The 20,785-nt window shown below is 39.8% G+C and overlaps 2 protein-coding genes across 3 annotated transcripts in view; one reads left to right on the plus strand and one right to left on the minus strand.

Moving 5' to 3' along the window:
- KCNC1 (potassium voltage-gated channel subfamily C member 1) overlaps positions 1–20,785 on the plus strand; it is a 195,486-nt gene that overhangs the window by 153,320 nt on the left and 21,381 nt on the right. The window lies entirely within an intron of this gene.
- The window catches only part of SERGEF (secretion regulating guanine nucleotide exchange factor), a 257,753-nt gene continuing 249,353 nt past the window's right edge, over positions 12,386–20,785 (minus strand). Inside the window, exon 11 of one of the 2 annotated variants that reach the window (XM_039536446.1) lies at positions 12,386–12,838. In XM_039536446.1, coding sequence (XP_039392380.1) covers positions 12,672–12,838 — 167 coding nt within the window. In that variant the 3' untranslated portion in view covers positions 12,386–12,671. The remainder of the gene's footprint in view (positions 12,839–20,785) is intronic. The other variant, XM_039536448.1, reaches the window with a different exon arrangement.

Raw genomic sequence — 20,785 nt, forward strand, 5'->3', positions numbered from 1 at the left:
CAGGGAATCAGGCTATCCCATTTGCGTACACAGGCTGTTTGTTATCTGAGCAGGTCGTGCTATATTAACACGACTACAACATTTATGAATTCAAATCTCTCTCTTTCACAGCAGGCACATAGCACTAGAAATACTACACCCATTGGGTCTGATTCTGGTCTCACATTAGTTTTATATTGCTGTAGCTCTGTTGAAAGTTACTCCTGTTTGTACACCTGTGTAAATAAGATCAGAATCCAGCAAATTGTTTTGATTACATTCCTGGCCCTTTAAGCTTCCTTCTGTCCTGGAGGAAATGAGTACCCGCATTTTTTATAAGAACTTGGCTTTATTCAATGGAGTTATATCTATCTAGCTTCCCATCAATAGTATCGGAGCTCTCCAGAAATCCCTTGCAAGATTAGTGGAATTTTATAAGGCCAGGATTGTGACTTTAAAAGTAGATTAATAAATAACATTGAAAACTTCCTTATAGTCGCACAACTTGCGTACGCACGGCTCATATCTTCATAGGCATTATTTTTCCTGGATCGGCTTGACACATGATATACGACATGCTGGCTCTACAACGGTTACTTCAAACAGCAAGGAAATGGAAAGTGATTTCTATTCTCTCATGCCAGAAAGGAATCTAGCTAATCATGCTGTGATAACAGTCAAGTGTAATGGTCATTAATCTGGATAAAATGATTTTTCACATAAATTGCTCTCGCTCTCTCTTTAAAGTTTCAGTGCCTAAAAGAAAATACATCACTGAAATGAATGGACGTTGGGACAAATGAGCAAGCTAGAATGCCAGGGAGACAGAGCAGAGATAAAGCAATGAAATTCAGAAATGAGCTGAGCACAGAATCACTTATGAAGAAGATACTCTGAGGTAAAAAAAAAAAAAAAGCAATATTTGTCCTGCTTCCCCACATTACAACAGCTCTCCTCAGCTTCACAACAAGGCAGGCTACACTTCTTTTCCCCAGAAATACCCCGGAGATAACCTTGTCTTCAACCTCACACACTAACTGAACTTTTAATTTATGCTGAATTTATACAGATTGCCTTTTAGACCCTCTTCTTTAGATTTCCAGACATAATGCACCTCTCCACATAGCAGTGCCTGTCATCTTTCATCCATTCATACAAATCTTTCTTTATCCAAAATAGCAGCTGAAATATTTGTCTGATGTCTGAATATGAACACTATTAATGATCAGATATTAAAAATGAAGGCAATTAACTACTTTAAGCTTAACAACCAAGTTAAAAAACATATTGGGTTAGCATGCATCTTTTATAACTCCTGCCCCCCGCTCCCTCCCCTCCAATGACTATATACAAAGACGCTTGAAATCATAAGGAGGACTATAATGAGGCAAACACTTTTTAAAATAAACAGCTGGGGATCTGTTGCTGAAGCCAGTGTGTATGGGGAAGATTTTCAGCCCTCAGCCTTCACTTGTGCATTGACAAAACAGCAGGCGCATAAACTTGCAGCTGAACTTTGGAAGGTCAAGCACTGTCCACACCCTTTAAACAACCCAACACCAGTGCATGCACGTGTGTTTGCACCTTCACCTATGCAACCTATCAGGACCTCCATTCAACAAAGCATATAAGCACCGGCTTAAGTCCTGGGTAATGTCAAGTGGAATTAAGCACTTGCTTAAGTGTTTTGTTGAATCTGGGCATGAGGCCAGTGAGTCTGGCAGATGGGGTATGTCATGGAGCCAGCAGCATGAGGTCCCCCAAGTGATCTTGGGCTAGTGGAGAACCAATGTAGTAGAGCTCCACTCTACCATGCCCCCTACAACAGAAGGGGGGGCGGAAATGGGGAGCATTACATTAGCAAAGAGTTTCCTTAAGCAGCGTGAAGTGCTTATAGTAGACCAGCGAATGGAGCCCACAGTCCCCTCTTCAAAAAGCTTCCAGTCAAAATGGTGTGAATGAATGTGTATTCATGTACCCAGGTCCCTGTATAGCACTCACCACTGTGGGGTCCAAGTGTGAGGGAGACGAGAGAGAAAGAGGGAGGGGAACAGATTTTGATTTTAATTACGCAGGCATAAACCCTGAGCAATCCCACTGATGAGATTTAAAACAGCCAGAGGGCATACCTTTTCTTTATTCTCACCACCATTGAGAATGTGTGTTTTTATGTGTGACTAGGGAATGCAGCACGGCCTAGTAGATAGAGCACTGGACTGAGACCTGGGATCTATTCCCAATGCTGCTGTAGGCCTACTGGGTGGCCGTGAGCACCACTCTGTGCCTCAGTTTCCTCATCTGTAAAATGGGGATAGTAATACTGATCTCCTTTGTAAAGTGCTTTGAGCTCTACTGACAAAAAACACTATATAAGAAGTAGGTATGATTATTAAGTACAGTTATTATCTTACCACTTCTGGCTAAGATATGAGGAAAAGGAACCTGTCTTTACTGAGTACAATAGCTGTTGCCATGTCTTTTGGTAGAATATAGTGGCTCTTTAGGAATTCCTTTCTTTTTCATTGTAAAGCAGGGGGTTGCTATTAGGAAGAATTAAGAAGTACCCACATAGCAATTATAGCAGACAGAGGGTATTGTTTATTGATCAGTGAATCTTCAATTGTGCTAGCTTAAGTGCCACTTGGTTTGGAGTCAGTATTTTTACTCAGTTTAAAGCACTTAAGACCTTTGTCATTAGAAGCAGTGTGCATGAAATTGAGGGCACAAACAGAATAAGAGGCCAAGGAAAATTCTCCCCGCTTCTGAAAAGGAAACCTGTGCAAATGCACATTAAAGGTCTCCTGTGCACAGAGGAGAGATTCTCAAAAGCTCTTGAGAGTCAGATTCATGATTCCCATTGAAAGTCTGTGGAATCTGTTCTCCTGAATTACTTTGGAACTTTTGAAAATACCTACTGCACTCAGGAGAAATGATTACATCTGGAAAAAGAGAAGGAGCCGGAGGTGATGCAATCTGTTAACAGAGGCAAAAAGTTGAAAACAAATCAAGAGATTGGTTAAAACAAGAACCATTTATCCAGAGCCCATTTATCCAGAACCATTTATCCAGAACTTTGGAGGTTCTGATAAAAAGGGCTCTAGACTGGAACCATTCCTGGTTCTGGCTCCTCTCACTGGGGAAGTTTTGCAAACTCAAAGCCATCTCTGATTTTGCCCTCTCTAAGGCAAACGTTAATTCAGGAATAATTACCTTGCAGCATCTTATTCTCTTTTCAGCCATGCTCTACTGTGTTCTCTTAGTGCTCCGTACATTTATATTCTTCACTTCCTTAAAATATACAGTATGATTCAGGTTAAAATGTAAGGCCAGGAGACAACTGTGCAGACACCAACTCCATTGCTGGCAGTTTGGATCTAATTTTCTCTTTCCACATTCCACAAAGGCAATAATAAATACAAACTGCTTTTGTGTTAAGAATTGTTGGAAAATGGAGACTGCTGTTTGGAAGGTCAAGGCCCTATCTATAGTGTCACCCTGGAGACTGGTTGTATGAAGGAGAAAGAGGGTGGGAGGGGGAAAGAGGTCATCTCTTTCCTTGCTGCTTGCTGCTGCCTGTCTGTCCATCTATCCCAAGAGAGGTAAAGATTATTCTCTTCATTCCAAAATGGGGGAGTTGCAATATTAGACTGCTAAACGATAACAGCAGTTGTCTTACAGATACAGTTTCTCAAATTCAACCTGCAAGGAGTACACAGTAAATGACGCTCGCTACGCTCTTCTTTGAGATGTTTACTTAACAAATGACTATTTTCCACACAATATACACATGTTTAGGGCTTTTAAGCAATCATGCTTAACATGGAGCAATGGCTTTGAGACCAGAGTTTATCTGAGAGAAATCAGTAAGGACAAGATTCTAACTTTATAGAATCAGGAACATGAGCCTAACAAGGCACAAACACATCATTCCCCCTAAAATCTCATTAATATTTGTTGTGCAACCAAAATAAAGAGATTGAGGCTGGGACTCTGAAGGTTCAAAGTTTCAGCTACCTTGTGTTAGGTGCAGGTTTCTGCAACTTTGGTACATACCCCAGCTTTCTGGCATGCAAGTTTTTCACCATTAGAGAACATCTGAAACTGAAGGAGATGAAAATGATCTTCCATACATTGTATTCTTTTGCAACTACTGGGAAAGTTTGGGGCAGGTGGTGCTGTTTGGGTTTTTAAAAGTATTTTCCTATCTTTTCAGAATTTTTGGCTACTCAAAGTATTTCAGATGACTGCAAATGCACAGACATTATCTAAATGTTAGTGAAAAGGTCTTGGATCTTCTTGTGTAGGATGAACTTCCCATGCAGCTAAAATAAAATAATAATAATAAAAAACAGGTTTACAATCTGCTCTAAAGGCACCGGAACAGCTACAAGAAAAGAGATTTAAAAGGAACTTGGTGTTAATCAGAAACACAAACCAAAGGTTATATTTTTTGAGTAATTGAAAGATCTGTCAACATCTTGTTTCTGATACTGGAGAGGCAAACAGTGAGAAAAATGAAGTTCACCGATGACAGAAGCATTGCCTATTTTGACATGTACTGCATGCGTCTATGATAAGTTTTCCCTAATTACATATGCCAGATTTTTCAATCACCAAGTTGCTAAGGGCCCATGGAACTGGATGGAATGACTCTTGCTGGCTTTGGCGAGTGCTGGATGTGGTTGTACCCATGAAATAATGATTTCTAAAATGTGGGAGGTCAGAATGGATGTACTGCAGATCAATGTGAAGGGAACTTTGAATTTCAAGATGTGATTTGCCTGTGAATAAGCTTGCTAATTTCAATAATTCATCATATGATATATAAAAAAAATCAGATACCTGTGTGGAGTGATAAAATTATGGACAACTTTGTAAAATATGGCAGCTTGTCTCTTCATTCTTCCCAGAAATAGGAACACTGCTCTCCTTAATTGACTGCCTCATCTTCATGACCCTCATGGAGCCTCCACACATCTATCTTCTTTCATTTCCTTCTATACTCTAGCCCATCCCTTGTGCTTCCCAAATGCCAGGCTCCCACGTTCATCCTTCCTCCATGCTGCACCTATCAGAAACAGCCTCCCAGTCTGAGTCCCTTTGTTTTTTTCCCAAACTCATCTTAAAGATCCATAACTCCAAACACGGCCTAGAAAATAAACATGAAATCTTATTCCTTCTTCAGTCTCTCAGTTTCCCTGTGCTCAATCATTGAACCTAGCAAAGGTACTCCTCACCCACCAGACACACAGAAACTACCTGTAAAGCAGCTCCAGATGGCAAGAGTCATGGAGACACCAACAGTACTCAGATCATATAGATGGTTAGGGACACCAATGTTAGATAAGTAAAGGTTTCTGCGCATCTACCAAAAAACAGAACTGCAATCAGGAATGTAAGCTAGCAAGAAGGCCAACTAATACAAACAATACCTAACCTGGCTATCTCTATCTCCCTAAGAACACCACCATCTCGGAAATAGTAATAAACAAATGCTTTCCTCCCTCCGCCCAACTAACTTAAAAAGAGTTAGAAAAGTCATTTGCGTGTTCTGGTGCACAGAGTGCTTGTGTAGGTAATAACTAGATACAGAGTGCGTATGACTTTCAAACAACAAAAGTATATAAAATCAATTCTATTTTTTCCTCCCACAGCCTGAAGCTGTCTAGGCTGAGGGTCACCTCTGAACTTGTCTATTGAAAAGTGATTTAAACTCCACCTTATTTCAGTATGAATGTTGGGCATGTCCTGCAGGCAATGAAAAAAAAGAAAGTCTGCATATTATAACTAATTGCACTGATGTTTGCATACTCTTTCCTAATGTTATATGATAGCTGTGTCAGTTCATGCTATTTGCATCTGACTGCGTACATCTGAATATGGATGTAGCATTCAATAGGTAAAAGGCCACCTTTGTTTAGTTATGAAGAACTGCATAATAATGTTATTCTTTACATCTAGTGTTGTTCCAGAGGCATTTATGTAGCACATTGGCTTTGGGTTCTACCACTCTGGAGGTAGACTGTCAGAGACTGGCCTTCTCAGTCAGGACATCTAACAAGGAAGAGTCCTGGTTGCTCTCTGGCAAGCAGCAAGGAAGGTGATTTTTGCCATGGGTTGTGTTCTCCCTTTCTTTCAGACCACACCTTCAGCTGAAAGTCTCTGTGCCCAAACGGTATCAGCTGACTTATCATAAGGTTTTATTCTGCAAAACCAAACATACTGACACATAAAAACAGGGGATTTATTTTCTAATGAACAAACACCAACTTGCTATTAGCACTGAATACTGCACTGTGTACAGAGAATTATTATACATTATTTGCAGTAGAATAATACCCCCCTTTCCTTTGTGCTAGGTGTTGTACAAACACAAAACCCCTGCCCTGAAGAGCTTACAGTCTAAGAGTGGAAGAAAGGAATTGTTATTAGCCCAGTTTTAAAGATGGGGAACTCAGGCCACAAGAAGCCTGTGGCAAAACCAGAAACTGAACACAGATCTCCTTGGGTCCCAAGTCCAATGCCTTAACCACAAGACCCTCCTTCCCTAAGGAATCAGAGAATCGTAGGACTGGAAGGGACCTTGAGAGATCATCTATTCCAGTCCCCTGCACTCAAGGCAGGACTAAGTATTATCTAGATCATCCCTGACAGGTGTTTGTCTAATCTGCTCTTAAAAATCTCCAATGATGGAGATTCCACAACCTGCCTAGGCAATTTATTATAGTGCTTAACCACTCTCACAGTTAGGAAGTTTTTCCTAATGTCCAACCTAAATCGCCCTTGCTGCAATTTAAGCCTATTGCTTCTTGTCCTATCCTCAGAGGTTAAGCAGAACAATTTTTCTCCCTCCTCCTTGTAACAACCTTTTATGTACTTGAAAACTGTTATGTCCCCTCTCACTCTTCTCTTCTCCAGACTAAACAAACCCAATTTTTTCAATCTTCCCTCATAGATCATGTTTTCTAGACCTTTAATCATTTTTGTTGCTCTTCCCTGGACCTTCTCCAATTTGTCCAAATCTTTCCTGAAACGCGGTGCCCAGAACTGGACACAATACTCCAGTTGAGGCCTAATCATCATGGAGTAGAGAGGAAGAATTACTTCTCGTGTCTTGCCCACAACACTCCTGCTAATACATCCCAGAATGACGTTTGCTTTTTTTTTGCAACAGTGTTACACTGTTGACTCATTTTTAGCTTGTGATCCACTGACTCCCCCAGATCCCTCCTTCCTAGGCAATCATTTCTTATTTTGTATGTATTTGCAACTGATTGTTCCTTCCTAAGTGGAGTACTTTGCATTCGTCCTTATTGAATTTCATCCTATTTACTTCAGACCATTTCTCCAGTTTGTCCAGATCATTTGAATTTTAATCCTATCTTCCAATCACTTGCAACCCCTCCCAGCTTGGTATCATTTTCAAATGTTGCAAGTGTACTCTCTATGCCATTATCTTACTCACTGATGAAGATTTTGAACAGAACCAGACCCAGAACGGATCCCTGTGGGACTTCCCTTGATATGCCCTTCCAGCTTGACTGTAAACCACAGATAACTACTGTCTGGGAATGGTTTTCCAACCAGTTATACACCCACCTTATAGTAGCTCCATCTAGGTTGTATTTCCCTAGTTTGTTTATGAGAAGGTCTTGCGAAACAGTATTGAAAGTCTTACTAAAGTGAAGATATCCCACATCTACCCTTTCCCCCCCATCTACAAGGTGTGTTACCCTGACAAAGAAAGCTATTAGGTTGGTTTGACATGATTTGTTCTTGACACATCCATGCTGACTGTTACTTATCACCTTATTATCTTCTAGATATTCGCAGACTGATTGTTTAATTATTTGCTCCATTATCTTTCCAGGCATTGAAGTTAAGCTGACTGTTGGTAATTCCCCAGGTTGTCCTTATTCCCCTTTTTTATAGATTAGCACTATATTTGCCCTTTTCCAGTCTTCTGGAATCTCTCCCATCTTCCATGACTTTTCAAAGATAATCGCTAATGGCTCAGATATTTCCTCAGGCAACTCCTTGATTATTCTAGGATGTATTTCATCAGGCCCTGGTGACTTGAAGACATCTAACTAGTCTAAGTAATTTTAACTTCTTCTTTCCCTATTTTAGCCTCTTATCCGAGCTCATTTTCATTGGCATTCACTGTGTTAGATGTCCAATCACATTTCTGGTGAAAACTGAAACAAATAAGTCATTTAGCACTTCTGCCATTTACACTTTTTTTGTCATTGTTTTCTCCCTGCTCACTGAGTAATGGGCCTATCCTGTCCTTGATTATTCTCTTGCTTCTAATGTATCTATAGAATGTTTTCTTGTTACTCTTTATGTCTTTAGCTATTTTAACCTTGTTTTATGCCTTGGCCTTGCTAATTTTGTCCCTACCTACTGGTGGTATTTATTTATATTCATCCTTTGTAATTTGACCTAGTTTCCACTTTTTGTAGGACTCTTTTTTGAGTTTCAGATAATTGAAGATCTCCTAGTTATGCCAGGGTGGTCTTAATAATGTCTCTTGAAAAACAGTCAACTGTCTTGAACTGTTTTTCCCTTTAGACTTCTTCCTATGGGATCTTACCTACCAACCCCTGGAGTTTGCTAAAAGTCTGCCTTCTTGAAATCTATTATGTTTATTGTGCTGTTTTCCATTCTACCATTCCTTAGAATCATGAACACTACCATTTCATGATCACTTTCTCCCACGCTGCCTTCCACTTTCAAACTATCTACGAGTTAGTTCCTCCCTATTTGTCAAAATCAAATCTAAAACAGTCTCTCCTCTGCTAGCTTTCTCCACTGTCTGAAATAAATAGTCTCCAATACATTTCAAGAACTTGTTGGAAAATCTGTGCCCTGCTATAATATTTTCCCAATAGATATCTGGGTAGTTGAAGTCCCTCATCACCACCAAGTACTTTGGATGATTTTGTTAGTAGTTTTCTTTTTTTTAAAAAAGCCTCCTCCACCTGTTCTTTCTGGTTAGGTGGTCTGTAGCTGACCCCTACCATGACACCACCCTTGTTTTTTACCCCTTTTATCCTTACCCAGAGACTTTCAACAAGTTTGTCTCCTATTTCTATCTCAACCTCAGTCCAAGTGTATACATTTTTATATATAAGGCAACACCACCTCCCTTTCCCCCTGCCTGTCCTTCCTGAGCAAGCTGTACCCTTCTATACCAATATTCCAGTCATGCACATTATCTCACCAAGTCTGTGTAATGCTAACTATGTCAGAGCTGTGTTTATTAACTAGCACTTCAAGTTCTTTCTGCTTATTCTCCATAGTTCTTGAATTAGCAAACAGACATCTAAGATACTGATTTGTTTCCCCCTCCACGTTCTCTTGTCTCTCCCTTATCCTTTCTATAATGGCGCACATCCCCCTCCCCCGCCCCTCCCCCCCCGATTCTGACCCTTCTCCAAGGTTTCCATGGTTTGGGTTTTTTTTACTTATCTATGGACTTTTGTCACTTGCCCCCACTGAACCTAGTTTATAGAATAAAGTAAAATTAACCTCTGAGGAAACTTGTTTAAAAGGAGTTTTTGCAATCCTTTTGAGGTGTTTCCATTTTATGTGGCTGAAAGAGCAAATGCTATGTAACTTAATAAATAACATTTACTTTTGTGAATTTGTATGGGTAATTCTTAACTGAATCACAGCGGTAACACATAAATAACCCACATGAGTGGACAATATGGGACCCTCTTAGAGACCAGTCAGTTTTAAGGGATGTACACAAGTTAGAAGATCGAGTAATGTCTCTCCCTTACAAACTTACCCTGAAGGGTGGGATTGCTGAGGCAAACTAACATGTCTGGGAGGTCTGTGGCACCTGATAGGAATGGATGGAAACTTCAGGAAAGGATCTGCAAAAAGGCATGATAAATCACCCAGTGTGTATAACGGAGAGACAAGGGGCTGGAAAGTAGGAAGGAGAAGACCAATGAAGAACAGCCTGGGCAGTAAGAAGTAGCTCAGAAGCTTATAGGTTGAAAAGGTACATTCCCATAGGTAAATACATCCAGCATGGTACATTATTATGGGCAAATACATCCAAGTACATGGACGGTGAAGGATCTTTTCTGCCCCCCTTTTTAAGGCTGCACTGGGCCACTTTATTGTCCCTCCATTTTTTAAAATAGCTTTAGCCTACTGAATATCATCTTCATACTTTCATTCAGTCATGCATTCAGGTTTATTTCCCATTGAAAATGCAAAGAAAAATACCTGTAAACTAGTTCCTGAGCCCTGGCTACCATTTTTTTTTTAAAAGAAATTTTTCATTAAGGCAAACAGACTAGGGACCGAATGGCTGGGCAGCAGTTCTACAGAAAAGGACCTAGGGGTTACAGTGGACGAAAAGCTGAATATGAGTCAACAGTGTGCCCTTGTTGCCAAGAAGGCTAATGGCATTTTGGGTTGTATAAGTAGGGGCATTTCCAGCAGATCGAGGGATGTGATCATTCCCCTCTACTCAGCACTGGTGAGGCCTCATTTGGAGTACTGTGTCCAGTTTTGGGCCCCACACTACAAGAAGGATGTGGATAAATTGGAGAGAGTCCAGCGGAGGGCAACAAAAATGATTAGGGGGCTGGAACACATGACTTATGAGGAGAGGCTGAGGGAACTGGGATTGTTTAGCCTGCAGAAGAGAAGAATGAGGGGGGATTTGATAGTTGCTTTCAACTACCTGAAAGGGGGTTCCAAAGAGGATGGATCTAGACTGTTCTCAGTGGTAGGCGATGACAGAACAAGGAGCAATGGTCTCAAGTTGCAGAGAGGGAGGTTTAGGTTGGATATTAGGAAAAACTTTTTCACTAGTAGGGTGGTGAAGAACTGGAATGGGTTACCTAGGGAGGTGGTGGAATCTCCTTCCTTAGAGGTTTTTAAGGTCAGGCTTGACAAAGCCCTGGCTGGGATGATTTAGTTGGGTTTGGTCCTGCTTTGAGCAGGGGGTTGGACTAGATGACCTCCTGAGGTCCCTTCCAACCCTGAGATTCTATGATTCTATGAAAGCTACAATAAAATGTTAACATATGACAACATACATTCATGATTCAGGATCATGTGAATATTCAAAGAACCTGGCTCAAGATTCCGGCTTGGTGGCTGGGAAGTCCACCTGTTGTAAGTATGCTAAACATGGTGACCGAATTTGTAAATACATATCCTCCTTCTGGAGCTTTTCTTATGTATGTACTTGGGTGAAAGGTTTCCCATTTATAAGGACAGTCCAGCCCTACAGCCCATACGTATTGCCTAATTCTCTCTTTCATAACTGGACTGAACTGATAGGATATCATTAGAACGTTTTCCTGTGCAATTTCCTAATAACCCATTTAAAATATTTTTTCTAGTTCAATAAGGCAATTAGTCTGACAGGCTCATTCCCCAGTAAACTTGCTTTTAAAAAAGAAAGTGGGCATCATTAACAATGAATATTTACCATACAGTGGTATTCCCGATACTTAGAATGTGAAATATCTCAAATACCACAGTAAATTTAACTACTGTGGGTGATAAAGATCCAATTTAATGTTCCTCACTATATTTGTGTGCAAAAGAGTTCACTACATTAGCTTTTTTAATTCTGCTCAACACAAACAGTTGGAGGTTTTTAAAAATGGAATTCCCTCTCCTCCACCTCAGCCCACAAAAGTCACTGCTAGGCCCAAACTTTCCATACCAAGCACTAGCCTAGAACAAGTTGTTTTGGCCAAGATCTAAACTTTCAAGGGATTAGAGGTTTTGTTGGGCTGAGATGTGTAACCACAGCTAATCTGTATTTAACCAAGATCTATTTGGTGTTCATATTAGGCTGGAAATCTCATGAGAATGCTCTTGTGAAATTTTGAGAACTCCCTGCTTTTAGGAGCATTGGAAACATAGGAGTTGCCAGTGCCACGCTGGATTGGACCAGTGGACCATCAAGTCCAGAATCCTGTCTCTGACACTGGCCACAACCCAGTGCTTAAAAGAAAGATGAAGCAAAACCTGCAGCAAGCAGTTATATCTGGATACCCTGCTCCCAGAGAGTTTCTTCTTAACCCTATTAAGTAGAGGTTGTCAGGTGTCTATGCAATATGGCTTGATTTCCAGAGTAGGAGGCACCCACAACTCCAATAAAAGTCAATGGGAGCTGGAAATGCTCATCACCATTTAAAAAAAACCCAAACAATCCCTATGTGTGCTCACAGTCTCACACTACTTCCTCAGACACCACCTAAGCTCACCCTTACATCAGTAAGTAACACTTTCGCTGCAAAAGCCATAAATCTGTTATCAACTGCTAAAATCATCCAAAAGAACTTTGTATTTTGTTACCATAAATGTTGGGGGAGAAAAATCCTTCTTGCTTCATTTATGTAGCAGCAAAGCAAAACGTTTATTCATTTTACCCATGGACAACAATGTCATCTCCTGTGAAAAGAACCTGTGAAATAATTTCCGGTAATATATTTATAAACATTGTCTTTATTAAACAGTTTTCTCAGCACATTAGCTCATTTTTTTTAAATTCTGGGTTCAGAACAAAGGAGTTTTTTACCCTTATTTTCTTCTGTACCATCAGGCTGTTATGCCAGTATTAAATAATTCTCTCACAACGCTTCTGAAGAGCTCTATGTAAAGATGTACAAATTCACATGGCTATGGCTTCCAGTATGTAAGGTCTAACCTGGAATCTGACAAAGAACCATAGAGTGTCCTGCCCCACATCCAATTAAGAATGGTTTTGCAGAACCAAGAGCTGCGATTGGCTTCGGGGCATAAACATTTGCTTCTGTGCCATCACCACACATCCCATGTTCATTCCATCCCCAGGAGAAACAATGACCACCTAGGGGAGAGGGAACAAAAGTTTCAATGAGAATATTTGTTACAAACCAATGTAAAAAACCAAAACTGTCTCTTTTATGGGAGGGAGTGTAATCAGCCATCTTCTAATTATCAGAGAATCTACCTGTTCCTTCCTGATCCTTAATAATTAAAAAGCAAGCAAGAGGTTTAAGAATTGATTAATAAGATTACAATTTATTCTTTCTACCAGCCCCACAAAAGTTTGCTGGCACTTTAAAGACACAAAATAAAACTGTCCCAGAAAGCTTACAATTTACTGTCCCCATCCTGTAAGCTGTTCTAAGAAGGCAAATCCCAGTGCCATGCATTGAACTATAACATATATATATATATATATATATATACACACACACACACACACACACTTGAATCTCATCCGCACAGAATGGCATGCAGAATCAAGGTCTATATGGACAAAGTGGCAAAGGAAGGAAGCAATACATTCATAAATTTATGAATGAGATCATATATTTATTCCTATTTTCACTTTAACTCTCATGGCTTTTCCTTGTGTTTCTTTTTATACGAACCCCTGGCAACTTGCATTGCTGTTATTTGTGACACCTTTCTTATCTTCTTTGATGTACCTTACCTTTTAGTTTTATATTTTCGTTATTTTCTATTATTATTATTATTTACTTTTTAACTCATACGCTTTCTATCCCAAATCAAGGTCAATGTATTATCATTATAGTACTTCAAAACACTCCACAGAAATCTTGTTCTATAAATGGTCAGTGCAAGAGGAAAAACTCTTTTACTCTGAGCAGTGGTGCATGTTCCATCCATAAAGTGGTTTTTGAGTGCCAGAATGTTCTTTTGAGTTTGTGTGATCAAACAGAAATCCACGGCTGTAATGTAATTATGTTTCTGCTGCAACTGGCTCTTTTGAATGTCACAGTGAGTTAATGGTATCAAATACAATTCTAAAGTCAAATGGAAAACACAAAACCAAAAAATGCAATAAAGGTCACAGCCCTGAGATAATGTAATATCTTCAAAATTCAGGAAGAGACTATTCTAGATGTTGGCCAGATCACCCTTCTCCTTTGAGCTACCCTAATCTACTTACGCTAAGTAATGCTATTACTCTGAGTGTTAAAATGTTCTTCTTTCTTATATTTTTTTCAAAAATTAAAATGTTAGTAAAGCCAGGTATTATTAAACACAAAATTGTATTCTACAAACTGATTTCACAGTAACCTCTGCATGAGATAAGTAAGAGGAATCCCTTCTGACACAGTACAGCAGTTCCTCAAAGCTGCATCAATGTTCTTCTTAACAACCTGAGCTCCACCACAAGTGCACATTCAGGGGCCATAGATTTACATGCTGTGCTATATGGGAATACTAAAAAAAATAACAGATGTATAGCACAGGGCCGTAAATGTGCCACTCTGAAGAACACGGATTTATATGAGCAACTAAGGGATTAATAGGAATTCCTTGTAAAGTTCAAGGCCGGACTATACCGCATTAAGGTATGTGAGTCAACAAATACATCCGAAACCAAGGGACAGTGCTGATTTCATCATATAACAGTGATGCAGAAAAAAATGAACTATAGCATACAGCAAAATCTACTACATTCAGAAAATTTCTTTTACACAATAATTAACACATGGAACTCATTGACACAAGATATAACTGAGGCCAAGAGCACAGCAGGATACACAAAAGAGTTAAAGAATAGATAAAATAAAATAATTACACTTTACATAGAGTATATGAACATTCACAATTACATTAGAAAAGGTAAAAGAGCAGCAAAACCCACTTAAAGAGATAAGACCATTTTTCTAGATCTGTTATCTGGATATCCTCTATCCACTATTCTGTTTTAGAAGACAATTAATTAAACTACTATGTTTTCCACTGTTTTAGCATATCACCAGCAATCCAGTGTTTAATGGGTTCAGGATTAAAATTGTGCTTGTTTGTCTAATTCAACCTCTCTTCAACACAATTCACAGCTCCTACAATACAGTGAGTATTCAGACATCTCTTTAGACATGCCTGTAGTTACCTGTAGCGACAATGAAAACCAGACACCATTGGCCCATAGTATGGATTAGTCCTGGTTAGGATATTAAAAAAACGTGAATAATAAAATAGCAGAGATACTAAATTTCAGCATTAACAAGTAGTTAATTATCATGTAATAGCTGACACCACAGGCAGGAAGCGAAAGGCTATGTGACACCTACTTAATGCATTATTAAATCATAATTCTAAACCCAGAGGAGTGATGTGCAAGCTGGTTCAGACAAAAAAACATTTCCCCAGTAAAATGCCACCTATGTTTAGAACAGCCAAATCTTTTTTAAGACGGAGGAAGATTCAGGGACATTTTTTCACTTGTGTATCCCATTCAGCATCAAAACGGAAAGTAACAAAATACAGAGACAATGGCTGTTCCAATGGAATTTCCAAGCAGGACTGGACATGCTGGAAATCCTAAGAGAAAGGCTGGCTCATTTTCCAGCCCTGTTTTGCAGACTTAAGAGAATTGGGTAGTTTGAATGAACATCTGAATAGGTGGATGCTTCTCCATATCTAACCCAGCCTGTGAACCACCAAAGGTCACTTAAACCCGTCTGTGCCTCAGCTCTCCCATCTGTGAAATGGAGATAATACCACTCATCTGCTTTTGAAAAGCACTCAAATCCTGTCTGGAACTTGCTACATACCATAAGTAATGAGTTTGCAATCCAGGGAAGAGTCACAACCAAGGCTTTCTTCCTGGCTATGTTGAGGAGGCAAAACTTTTTTTTGTAACATGATGGTTCCAATATGGAAAAGGTTGCAATCATCTTGCATGATTACTCCCAATTAAAAGGAAATATGTAACAACTTTAATTAAAATAAATAATTGTCACCTGAAAAATAATAATCATTCCAGAAATACAGATCAGAGGATAACACATTTATGAATCATGTTTTGATTTTAAGACTCTACAGAGGTTGTAAAAAGCAGATTCGTTTCACTTTGAGTTTGAAGGTGTTATGGGAAGATTTAAGAAAAATGTTTTTTTTGAGTTACCAGTTTTCTCCTACCTCCTTACCTCATCCCCATCTTCCCCCAATCAGAGCCGCATTTAAAGGTCTCTGATCTCACTGAATATAGAGAGCTTTCTGGGCATGTTAAACACCAGCATGAGTAACATTCTCAGCAAGAATTATAGCAGCAGTTTTCATCCCTTCCCCTATTGCAACCCCCTTTGCCATTCTCAGATCACTCTTCTATCTAGCAGGGATCTATAGCCATTTAAGAGAAATATGAAGTGCTGGAAGGTCATGATCCCACAACACCTGTTTGTGATCCCCAGATTGAGAACCCTTTAGTGATGGTACCTTGATATCATGCTCAACCATCAATTTCCAGCCATTTTATAATAAGATTTAAAAGCAGTTAGGTTAGTTTTCAGAGGGGTGTCTACCCTACATGGATTATATGGAAGGGATGTAAAATACATTTAGAGTATTGCTTACTAGGACCATTTCTGTGCATGTCTTGAATGCACAGCAGTCACTATTAAGGAGTCAGCATTTTCTAAGAGTTAACATATCACAGTATCTGAGATACAGGGCCTTCCTCTTAGACCTAGAGTAGGAAAACCATCTAGTCAGGTTAATAGGGAATAGAATTTTGGTAATTTTACATTTTTCTGAAACATCTAATCATCTATATGTCTAATCTTACCCTTTTTGTTGTTATGAGCTTTGTGGTACCAAATATCAGTGATTAGTCCAACACACAAATGCAATTGGCTGATTTGTTTCCATGGTGATTACTGTTTTATTTGGTTGGAGAATTTTTATTCAGCTCCATCAAAACCTAATGAGCTAAGTCCAGCATGTTTTGAGTCATCTGGAATAATTAAAGTGCTAGGTGGAATTGCTGATACAGCAAATATTTAAAACACTGAAACAAGAAACGGGGCAGTAGATGACTTGCTTAGACTGATAACAATGTCTAACTACATATCTTTTAAAAATACCACAGAGGATTTTAAAAGCCTGGAAAACAGCAGACAAAAACAGCTCCCTAAAACTAAAGAACGCCTGACGGCCTTTATTTATATGAGCAAAGAGAAAAAGTGATTAAAAGGATTTTGTACGCAATAGGCTACTGTACATAACTATAGGGTGCCCCAATTTTACACAAGTGGATAAAAAAAGACAATGAAGTCTGGTAAAAAAAAAAAAAAAGTACTAGAACAGATAAGCCGGGAGCAGCTGATTTGTGAATGGTCGTAAAGGCAAGGACTAGAAACTTGTATTCGATTTGGTAGAGAAGGGAGAGCTACTGGAGGAATTCAAAGAACAGTGTCATGCTGTCTGGAGTAGCTCACAACCGAGAGTGCTAACCAAAAGCAGAGCAGACACCCCAAGCTGGTGGTATGTTCTATAATTAGATTTCACCAACCTAGTAACAAATATGAACTCCTGAAGCACTGTACCAGTCTTGCAGTGGAGTCACAGACAGTCCCCTTGGGCACTCCAGTCTATATTACCACCCAGGCATGCTGGACTTAGTGATAAATGGTCACTTACACCAAAGATCACAAAATATTCAGGTTGCTCCCAGTCCCAGGAGACCCGTCTCTTACCCTAGGTCAATTTGTACCTTACATCTCACACTAAAGACAGCGCCTGTAGACAATCCTGTAACAAACTCACTAAACGTTTAATAACGAGGAAAAAAGAAATGAGAGAGTTATTTACAGGTTAAAGCAAGCAAGCATATATACACAGAAATGAGTTTCAGTCTGTGATTCAAAAGGTGATAGATTTGAAGTAATTTGTCAGTCCAAAATGTCTTTTGGGTCAGTCCAAAATGTCAGGGCTAACCGATGCCAAGAAGCATGGGGATCTTTTTGCTTTTGTTTAGGAATCTTTGCCCCCTGGAGTCCAGACAGCATAAAACAGATTCAGTTTCTCCTTGTGAGAAATTTTTATCCCCTTCACTCCAGAATCCAAACTGATGGGATGAATTCATGCATAGGTCTCCCCTTCCTGGAGGGAGTTAGGAATACAATCAACAGGTCCTCTCTCCTCTGATGCTACATAATACCTCGCTGACCTTCATTGGGTCATCTTATATGCAGGACAAGCCCTTTATGTTCATTAATGCTTCTTTTCCTGTTTGGTGAGTTACACAATTACAGAGGTTTACAATGCAAATACGCAATATCACTTTACACCATGGGTAAAGCTGTGAGTTTGTCACGGAGGTTATGGAAGTCATGGATTCTGTGACTTTCTGTGACCTCCATGACTTTTGCAGTGGCCAGTGGACCTGGCTCTGGGGCAGCTCAGGCAGCTGTGTGACAAGGAAGATGGTGGTGTTTTCTAAAGCGATGGAGAAAAGAGGGGAGTCTGGAGCAAGAAAAGGAGCTCAGTTTTGGAAATGTTAAGTTGTCAATGGAGAGGCTTGTAGGAGAAGACAACATAGTGGCAGGCCAAACTGCAGGAGCAGGAGCAGGAGCAGGGAGAAGATAGATTTGTGACTCATCAGTGTAGAGACAGCAGTTGAAGCCATGGGGTCTACACTTAAAATTTAGGACAACATAGCTATATTGCTCATAGGTATGCTACTACAGTGACTGTATGCAGACATGGGCTACGTTATATGAGCTGATGAAGTCACCTAGAGAAAAGGCATTAGAGAAGAGTGGGTCAAGGACGGAGTCTTGCTTTGATTCCCTTTTGGGGTATTTTTGTTTGTTTTTTCCTTCCCTTTTGATCATAAGAACGGCCCTACCAGGTCAGACTAAAGGTCCATCTAGCCCAGTATCCTGTCTTCGGAGAGTGGCCAGTACCAGGTGCCCCAGAGGGAATGAACAGATCAGGTAATCATCAAGTGATACAGCCCCTTGCTCATTCCCAGCTCTGGCAAACAGAGGCTAGGGACACCATTCCTGCCCATCCTGGCTAATAGCCATTGATGGACCTATCCGCCATGAATTTATCTAGTTCTTTTTTTTAACCCTGTTGTAGTCTTGGCCTTCACAACATCCTCTGGCAAGAAGTTCCACAGGTTGACTGTGCGTTGCGTGAAGAAATAATTCCTTTTATTTGTTTTAAACCTGCTGTCTATTAATTTCATTTGGTGACCCCTAGTTCTTGTGTTCTGAGAAGTAGTAAACAACACTTCCTTATCTACTTTCTCTACACCCGTCCTGATTTCATGCCTATTCCAAGTTGATTACTGATAAAATCTTGAAGCAACCGCAGCAGCCCCACATGCTTTCAGGCAGAAATTCAATTTTTATGAACATAACAATCACCAACAAGGCTCTATGCCAGATCTCTTTGGGATGAAACGCCATTGCAAGTGATGTGTATTAATACAGCTACAAATTGTTTCTAACTGAATTTAAACCGAGCCTGGCAACATGTTCTCATATCTAATGATTTATGCACATGGTAGAGGAAGGGAAGGAAAAATTTGTTTGTTGGGTCCGTGGGTTAAATGGAGTAACCTTTTCACAAAGGCATGTTATTACTGCTGTTGCCCTTTCCCCTCTTTAAAGTGTAAATATTCTAAGCATAAATGAAATCAGGAGATTTAACAAAACAGGTCCAGTGTAAACCCAGAGAATACTTCAGATTTCCACCAGTGTAACAAACCAGAATTTGTCCCTAAAATCCAAACTACTGTGAAAAGCCAAAGGTGAAGCAAGTTTCCCCAATGTAGGTATAAATCATTTAGGTCTAAAGCCCAATCAAACGCCCACTGAATCTGTCTGCTTTAGTCACATGCATATGGGCAGCAGACTTTAGACTACCACAGGCAAGTGATAATTAACCAGATTATTTCAGGTAATCAGAAGATAATGCCTGCAACCAATGCATGTATTAAACTGGTTTTACTGGCTAGGAGAAAAGTACTTAAAAAAATACACCATATTGCTTTATAAGGTGTTATATAAAGGTCATATGACTACATAACGCCCAGTAACCCACAACTATTTAGACAGTCTTCATATTTAAATACATTGTTCTACAGGCAAGAAGTACTAATATTAGCAGCTAAGATACTTGGGGGGTTAACACAGTTACTTGTAAAAAACAAAAACAAAAACCCAAAAAACCCGAGGAGTCCTTGTGGCACCTTAAAGACTAACAAATTTATATGGGCATAAGCTTTCATGGGTTAGAACCCACTTCATCAGCTATATGAAGTACAAGACACAGGAACAGGTATAAATACATGAAAGAATGTGGGTTGCTTTACCAAGTGTTAAGTCAGTCTAATGAGATAAATCAATTAACAGCAAGATACCAAAGGAGGAGAAATAACTTTTGAAGTAGTAAGAGATTGGCCCATTACAGACAGTTGACAAGAAGGTGCGAGTAACAGTAGGGAGAAATTAGTATTGGAGAAATTAAGTTTAGGTTTTGTAATGACCCAACCACTCCCAGTCTTTATTCAGGCCTAATCTGATGGTATCTAATTTGCAAATTAATTTCAGTTCTGCAGCTTCAGGTTGGAGTCTGTTTTTGAAGTTTTTTTGTTGAAGAATTGCGACTTGGAAGTCTGTAACTGAGTGACCAGAGAGATTGAAGTGTTCTCCTACTGGTTTCTGAATGTTATAACTGATTGACAGAGCCAGAAGTGTACCAAGAAGTCACCTACTACAAGACAGGCCCAATAAAGAAAGTAACAGAATGCCACTAGCCGTCACCTACAGCCCCCAACTAAAACCTCTCCAGAGCATCATCAAGGATCTACAACCTATCTTGAAGGACGATCCCTCACTCTCACAGTCCTTGGGAGACAGGCCAGTCCTCGCTTACAGACAGCTCCCCAACCTGAAGCAAATACTCACCAGCAACTACACACCACACAACAAAAACACCAACCCAAGAACCAAACCCTGCTACAAACCCCAGTGCCAACTCTGTCCACATATCTATT

Source organism: Mauremys reevesii, linkage group 4 (genome assembly GCF_016161935.1).
Source record: "Mauremys reevesii isolate NIE-2019 linkage group 4, ASM1616193v1, whole genome shotgun sequence".
NCBI classification, from domain to species: domain Eukaryota; kingdom Metazoa; phylum Chordata; order Testudines; family Geoemydidae; genus Mauremys; species Mauremys reevesii.